This window comes from Polyodon spathula, unplaced genomic scaffold, assembly GCF_017654505.1.
Source record: "Polyodon spathula isolate WHYD16114869_AA unplaced genomic scaffold, ASM1765450v1 scaffolds_1633, whole genome shotgun sequence".
Taxonomy (NCBI): Eukaryota; Metazoa; Chordata; class Actinopteri; order Acipenseriformes; family Polyodontidae; genus Polyodon; species Polyodon spathula.
In genome coordinates this window covers 1-8,000 of record NW_024473109.1, presented here as the reverse complement: position 1 = coordinate 8,000, position 8,000 = coordinate 1, and the positions used below count along the sequence as shown (strand labels likewise).

At 35.4% G+C, this 8,000-nt stretch overlaps 1 protein-coding gene across 2 annotated transcripts; it reads left to right on the top strand.

Moving 5' to 3' along the window:
- Positions 1-89: 89 nt before the first annotated feature.
- LOC121309998 lies at positions 90-7,243 on the top strand. Of its 2 annotated transcripts, XM_041243189.1 has the most exons (6): positions 90-312; positions 3,025-3,123; positions 4,467-4,574; positions 5,375-5,470; positions 5,778-5,802; positions 7,053-7,119. In XM_041243189.1, exons 1-5 carry the CDS (start codon positions 105-107, stop codon positions 5,792-5,794), a joined length of 528 nt encoding a protein of 175 aa, XP_041099123.1. In that variant the 5' UTR covers positions 90-104; the 3' UTR covers positions 5,795-5,802; positions 7,053-7,119. The 2 variants fall into 2 exon arrangements, with proteins under 2 accessions (XP_041099123.1, XP_041099122.1); XM_041243188.1 differs by lacking the exon at positions 5,778-5,802 and having other exon boundaries at positions 7,053-7,243.
- The last annotated feature ends 757 nt before the right edge of the window (positions 7,244-8,000 follow it).

Sequence of the window (8,000 nt, the reverse complement as noted above, 5' to 3'; positions counted from 1 at the left end):
CCCCGCAGGCATCAAGTTATGAAGTGGAGGTTTTCCATGCATGGCACCCAAGTGGGTCATACATGTGGGTCACATAGGTGATATTGTACATCTTTGAACATCTCATGTCCTTTACAGACCGTTATGGTTCCATCCTCATTTCACATGGGCAGTGGGGCTTGGTGTATTCTTTCAACCTCTACACAACAGTAGAAATAAGCTATGTTTTATTTTGTTTTCATCTAGGTAAACAGGTGAACAATGTTATTGGTGTTTGTCTAGTGACCGTTGAACTTGCTCTGATAATCTTAGGCTTATGTCTTCTTTATGATGGTAAGTCGATTAATTTTTATTAAGACCAAATCACTTAAAACAGCCAAGATAGAATAAAAATGTTGGTGAATATGTAATCTTTATTTCAAAAGATGGTGACCTGTATAAATACAAAAAAAGAAAAGTTGACATTAACTTGCTCCTCAGTTCCTTTCCCCTTTATGGAAAAGTGTAAATCAGATATGATTTTCTATCACACATAATAGAAAGTTAAGACATAATTGCAGGCAATTGTATGAGTGGCTTTAATAAGTTTGATTGGTTCTCATTTAGGGATGTCATGGTATATCGGTTTTACAGTAAACCGTGGTATAAACTGCCATGGTTTTGAAACCGCAACCATTTTTCTATACCACGATTAGCGAGTTCACACAGTTTAATGTGATATGGGCACGTTTTTTTATTCACTGTTTGTCCATCAGTGAGCCACTGTGATTAAAACTAACTGATTAACACAGACATCTCAGGATCTAAAAACTGGCATGCGTGAGATTATCCGAGTAGGCTATTAAATAAGTGACGGCATATTTAATATAAACCGCCCTACTAAACAATTATCGCTAGTAAACTTGATTGTCAGTAAATGAAACACAAATACTCGAACATATCAGCAAGAACAAGGCACTGTAACTTTTAATCACTGCCTTCCTATTAATTTACCAAACCAAAATAGTAAGTAGCTATTATCTATGGTTTCAGTCAAGAGAAACACAGTAAGCACACACCAATGCAGAGAATCAAAAAGTCTATTTACTACTATATAATTAAGTCTAAGATGCTACAGGCATTTGTATTATTTTTATTTTAAACGATATTGTAAAGATGTTGCCGTCTCCTCGAGTTGATAGTGTTGTAGGGATTTTGGTTTTATGTATTGAAAAATGAATACAATTTTATACCCCTAGATGCCGCTCAACTTTGCAGTGGTGTCATACCCATCTTAACTTTTCTTCTTTCATTTGTGTTCGTTGCTGTTAACATGCAGTCCAAAAAAAAAAAAGTAATTTGCAGGCGCTGTCTTCTCATCTTTATGTTTTGCACTTTGCTGAGAGGTCAGTGGGTGGGCACTGCATGTCTTAAAACGCACTTGATTGGCTATTGCTAGGTAACACTTTGCTTCGCTTAACTAAAAGGATGCCGTCCAAACTGATAAAGATGAAGATGGTCACTGCAACTGAATGAGCCCAAATTCTTTTTAATATTTTGGTGTTTCAGCATTATATTGCTGAGCTGGAGTGAACAGTTCTTCCAGTTAGGTAGTACCTGATAGAACTGTAGTACACCAGAATGTTGTATTTGTTTTAAAACTTTAAAGTTATTTTTCTTGTTAAAAAATTACTTGACTTCAGTGTATTTCTTTAAATAGACATTTAAAAACGGATTACAAAAAAATCTGGATTTATTAAAAATAACAAATAAAAAAAAAAAAAGACAGCTGATAGAGCCAAAATAAAAGGTTAACAAAAACATTTCACAACACAAAAATTACTCGCATCAAAACCAAGTATTGTGCTGGTGCTTCCAGCACATGTAGCAATTGTATATTTCCTTTTCCTTTTGTTTTACTTTCTCCTGTCTCACGTACCTCCTCTCTGTACACCCACCACCAACACAGACAAAGAAGCTTATATACCCACGCACATAATAATGACAAACACTCAAACAATAATTAAATTAAATGCACCCTGGTGTTTCCCATTTAGCCCAAGAGGCTTCTGGGAAATGTAGTATTTAGGCCTTCAGCCAGGACATTCCTACCGTGGACTACAAACTCACACCACACAGTAAATACAGAGACAGGGCTCTTGCCCTGCACAGTAACTAGCCACTTTTAAGATATTGCACAAACTAAAATCATGTATTGTGGTATCAGCAACCATTACTTTGCACAGGAATCATCATTGCATCTGCACTTAGTGAAAATGCAGGACATGGCCTTTTTTTAACATATTTCCTTTAACAACAATATGAACCAGTGGTGTACCAAACTATGTCACAAATTTACCTCACACACAATAGAAACTAAAGCCCCATTCACACTGGCACTCCTACCCAGGTCCCGACCTGAGTTCTGGCTACTCGGGTCACAATCCACGTACCTGGGTCATACCTGGGTCACAGTGACTCACCTCAGGATGTGGGTCGACACGCTTTGACCTGGGTTGAGCGAGACAAAATGCATGACGGCCGTTCATAAGCAGACGAAATGACAAAGCCACGCCTGTGTGAAGGTTTCACTTCCGCAAGGAACATTTTTGTTTAGCCCTATTTTTGTTGATTGAGACACAGCATGAGCCAGGTTGCAGCAGGGATGAAGAAACATTTGCTATAATTAACATTTGGGCTTCCAGAGAAGCTTGGATGGAAGCGTCTGTAACAAACTGCTTCCAGGGCATTGCACATTGTGTACTTGCGTCAGTCACCCAGGTGAACCCAGCTTTATCAAAAGCAGTGTGAAATCGCGTAGCTGACCCGCATGACACTTGGTCCGGACCTGGGTAGGTTCCGACCCAGGTAGAGCATGCCAGTGTGAAAGAGGCTTAAATTTGTACCAGACTGAGTAACTGTATACAAATGTATCCATATTGTATCATAGGTTCCTGCTTTTTTGTTGTAAAATATATGTAGTGTATACAAATATGTACCGTATAGAGTCTTCCTACCAGTACATATTATCTTAAATATGCTTTATTATTATTTTTTTAATCCTAGGGGTGTCTGTGAACATGACCATCAAAAGTAACTTTGGATTTGGAATACTTGTTTTTACTCTTTTGATTGTCCTAGTAATTCAGTTTTTTTTCTCGACAGGTAAGTATATAGTATGTGTATTTATATTATTATTATTATTAAATTAGCCAACTTATGGTGGAAAACAATTGTGAAAAAGACCAGTTGAGGAGGATACTTGCTTTCCTTGCATATATTTTGTGGCAATGTCTGACATTGTTCTATATGTACTCTCCAGAGCTGGTGAAGAGCAAGTTGGGGGGGTTCCGAAAAATAGTGTTATACATCCCCACGTGTGCTACAACTGTTTAAATAACACACCTGTCATTTCTCTTTTCATTGTTAACATCCCGACAACTTTTTACACTTATCACTTTAAAGTCTGTTTCAAAGCTGTTTTCAAAATAGCCACTTTAGTGCACTGGGGTTTGAGATCTGTCCTCTAAATCAGGGATCGGGAACCGGCAGCTGTTACCGTTAAATTAAACAAACTGCATATATATGTGTGTGTGTGTGTGTGTGTGTGTGTGTGTGTGTGTGTGTGTGTATATATATATATATATATATATATATATATATATATATATATATATATATATATATATATATATATACACTTTAAAAAACAAGTCAACAATCTTAGTAAATAATTATTTATTTATGAAAAACTATACACTGTGTGTGTGTGTGTGTGTGTGTGTGTGTGTGTATGTGTATGTGTGTATGTGTATATATATATATATATATATATATATATATATATATATATATATACACGCAAATATATTTTAATTTACAAAGACCTTATAGTTTTATATATGTTTGGAAACACAGTCATAAAGGTAACAAAAGTAAAATTGTCTGGTGCTGGCCCATGCACCTTTTTGCCAGCTGCCCTGGTGGCCTGTGGTAACATTTGGGTTTGTGACCACTGCTCTAAATCACTGCAGGTGGAGCGAATTAAAAAAAAAAAAAAAAAAAACCCCAATAACAAGTGCTCTGGCTTTTCTGCACCACATCATGGATCGTTATTGCTGTGCTACTCGTTTCATAATGTGGGCAATAATCCTTACACTATCCGTGCACTAGAGTGGACAATTTGAAAACAGCTTTGAAACATATTTTAAAGTTTACGTGTAAAAAGTTGTCAGGAGGTTAACAATGAAAATAACTTAGACACGTTATTTAAACAGTTGTAGCAACACCTGGAGACGTATAACACTATATTTTTCGGAACCCCGCTACTTACTCTTCAAGGCAAAGAGTTTTTAATTTTTTATAGCATTGCATTTTATTTACAGTTACTTCCTTGTTTAATATTAACAGTAATATTTCCATTAAACAAACAATACTGCTAGGTCTACACCTAATGTACTCTAATGCTTTTTGGTTATCAGTTATTTATAATTCTCTTCTCTTTCTAGGTTTTAAAGACTTTACAATCCCTATAATCTCAACAGTGTTTGTTCTGGTCAAAATTGTTGGCTTTATTATTGTAGTTGTTGGATTCTCTATTTCAGTTGCCGCCAAAGGTAAGTATCCTTTAATGAGTGATGTATCTTAATGCTAAACCTCCAACTTTATCCTGCTCTTTTGCGGCTCTCTTTCCACACTTACTTATTTAATTTGTTATTAAAAGGAGGTGTAATAAGAAAGGTAACAGTGCCATAACAGAAAATACCTGGGGCAAAGTTTATGTGTAAAGTTCATAAAAATGTGTGTATACCTACAGTGTTACCTCATCTCAGTTCCCAGATTCTGTATGCCTGCTTGAGTTTATCTGTCTCTCACTCGTCTTGGACTCCACATAGAGAAATAAGCACATAATTGAAACATAAAAAAATGACCAGTTGCTCACAGTTGATTCAATCATAGCACTCATTAAGTTTTTCTTCACTTTATTAAATTTTAGAGTAACCAATTATTTATTTATTTAATTTATTTATTTATTTACCAGTGCTTTACCTGGATGAGCCAATCATGGACCCCCTTATTTAAAGGTTTTGATAGAATTGATCAGGAGAGATTAGTGATTTTGAACAAAGGGCCACGCTTTCATATCTTGGGTTCCAAATATGCAGACTTGCTTGTGCATTTGTTTTATGTGAGGCCTCCACATGTTATAATTTTTTTTTATATTGCACTGAATGTCTGAATGGTGTTTAAATGACTTGCAGGTACGACTGGGTGGTCGGTGTTTTGTCAACAATAGATAAGGAGAATGTACCGAATCATGGTTCTTAGACAATGTTTGTCCCAGTATTTGTTACTATAATATCAGTGACTTTTTTTTTTTTTTAAAGTATTCCCTATTATTTATTTCTCTTTATAGACTGCACGACACAATACAACTCATATAATTGTGTCATTGGTGGGTTGGTTATCTTTGCAATTGGAGAAATTGTTGACATGGCTTTATGGATTAAGGGTGAGTAATTTATGTTTTTCATCCTCTAATAAATTGTATAATACATTTAACACATTTTTACTATAAATTGTCAAATTACAAACTGTCAATTCATAGATGAACTCTCAAATCCTGGACGCACTGTAATAAAGTGGTTTGTAAATATGAAGTAAAATGGATCTGTACCAGATGTATCATGCATGTGTACCAGCATTGCTAAGGAATTATAATGCACTTATCCAGACACAATGGAGTGTCAGTGGCTTGCTTGTTTATCATGATGTAGTGTCAACATTTTAAAATAATTCTTTCTCTCTGTGTGGAACAGGAGACAGTTCAGTATAGAAAGAAAGGTAGGCAAAGTTCAATTAAGAGTCGTCTTAAATGACAATATATAACTAACCTCTGGTACAATCGCTAATAATAATAATAATAATAATAATAATAATAATAATAATAATAATAATAATAATAATAAAACGTGGCAATAAAAATACAAGGCTCCAGACAAACATTTTGCTTTTAGGTGCAAAAAAAGTTTATTGCCAAATCCAATTGCAGGGTGCCACTTCAGGAGCAAGTTGGTTGCTGTCATTCAACTGCTTTAAATACAACAGCTTGTTAAGAGACTAAAGTGATCCTAACTAACTCATTTTTCTGCTGACCTGTTTTTTGGGGTTTTTTTTGCAACATTCTGCGGAATGGTTAATCTATGCAGCTGTGTATTGTCTTCTCTGTGTCCCCTTTTTTAATGCTTTATTTAGTTATTTTACAAAATCTAAAAATGTAAGTGCTCCAAAGTGTGTTGCAGACTTTGAACTTGAGCTGTTTTTTCTTGCGCTAAGGCAGGGCTTACTGTATGTGGCTTGTTGCTATGTGAAGTATGCAGAGGAATGTAGTGTTAAAAACCGATACTGGGGTTCGCTAAAACAGTGCATGTTATCTGTGGAAGCGTGTGCTACAAAAAGTGCCTGGACTGCATGGGAGTACGTTTTATACCAGTGGCTATATCTGAAAATTACGGTAATGTTTAATATCCAATTGAAGGATGATGTTTTCGTTCTTTTTCTTAAACGGTGCCATTCAGTTTACTGCAGGAGAGTTTACAGGTTTACAGAAAATAAACATGACAGCCTTAATCACTGATGTTTAGCATGCAATGTGCAAGTAACCCTGCAGTTAGTACTGCAAATGTTAAAAAGGCTGTGGCTGTGCAGCAGCATTAGCTTTTTACAAGGACTGCCACAAAAGGATCATATGATACAGTTGAGTAAAGAGCATGAAGCCAGCATATCAAAGTGTTGGTTCTTTATAATTGGGAAACCAAACATCACATGGCAGTAATATACAGCCACCTTAGGTCACGGATCAAAGTGAAGGGTACTGTTGGATTTTGTTCAAGGAGTTTCCATAACATGGAAAACAGTCGACATCTCAAATGGTTTATAGTATTTGATAAGATCATATAAAGATCATATAAAATGTCAAAAATACCTGCTATATGTTATCCCTCTTCTGTGGATTCATATTTTCTAGAATGTACATTCCCAGCGACAGGGATATTGTATACATTGGTCTCACTATATGCTGCTTGTGCTTTTAGGTGAAGAGAAGTGTGTTGACATCAATAAAGACAAAGTAAGTCTAGATGTTTTTCTGGATGTTCTGTTTTTTCATCCAAATAATCCCTTTCCATTCTTTCACATTTCTGACATTGCCTTACCTCTCTCACTGCAGTTTAAATGCACCAGTGTACTACACATTAAAATGCTGAATTAATGTTCTGAAAAATGAATACATAGCACATAAATGTGTCCTTGTTTGTTTGTAGAGGTTAATTACCTCTTCACTTGTGCATGTTCCTTCCTACTGCAAGTACTACTACGTGTATAAAAGTACAAAGTCATTGAAGGAAAAAAAAGGTTTGTTTTGATCACACTAACCTATTCAGTAGGTTTACATAAACACTGATATTCCACCATTATTCCAGATACTAAGTATTGTAATAGTGGAATGCTACTTCATGTAAACACGGTTGTTTGCAGTATTCTATGAGAAGATGTTGGGTGACTAAAGCACACATTTAAAAACTGCACACTGCTTAAATTAAACTGAAGCTTTTATTAAGAATGTACTGTTTCATGGTACAGTATTACAGTGTATCTCTTGGTAAGTGTACATATTGTATATACAGAGAGAACAATTATACTGTCATTTGAGTAACACTGCCACCACACCAGTGTTAATGACTTTCTCACAGTGTCATTTCCCAACACTAGACATAGTTGATTTAACAATAAACCAGCGCTGATTATACATTAAGAGATGTAAACTTAACTCCCACATTGTTGTTTTTTTAACACTGTGGAAGTGTTAATTTTTTTAAACTATTTCAAAAGTGTCATTTTTACATTGTAGTCTAGAGCCATATGTACACTGGAAAAGTGTTAAATATAACTCCCACAGAGTTGATTTCACAATGGCCTTTTTGCTGTGTAGCTGTTTGCAGTACATCCTTCACAGGATTTGTTTACTGCAGTTCTTGCTCAGC

Excerpts from the sequence above, each read along its gene's own strand:
- LOC121309998 (XM_041243188.1), top strand. The coding sequence starts at position 105 with ATGTCCTTTACAGACCGTTATGGTTCCATCCTCATTTCACATGGGCAG. Across the intron at positions 313-3,024 it reads CTTATGTCTTCTTTATGATG|GGGTGTCTGTGAACATGACC; the intron begins GTAAGTCGATTA and ends TTTTAATCCTAG. Across the intron at positions 3,124-4,466 it reads TCAGTTTTTTTTCTCGACAG|GTTTTAAAGACTTTACAATC; the intron begins GTAAGTATATAG and ends TTCTCTTTCTAG.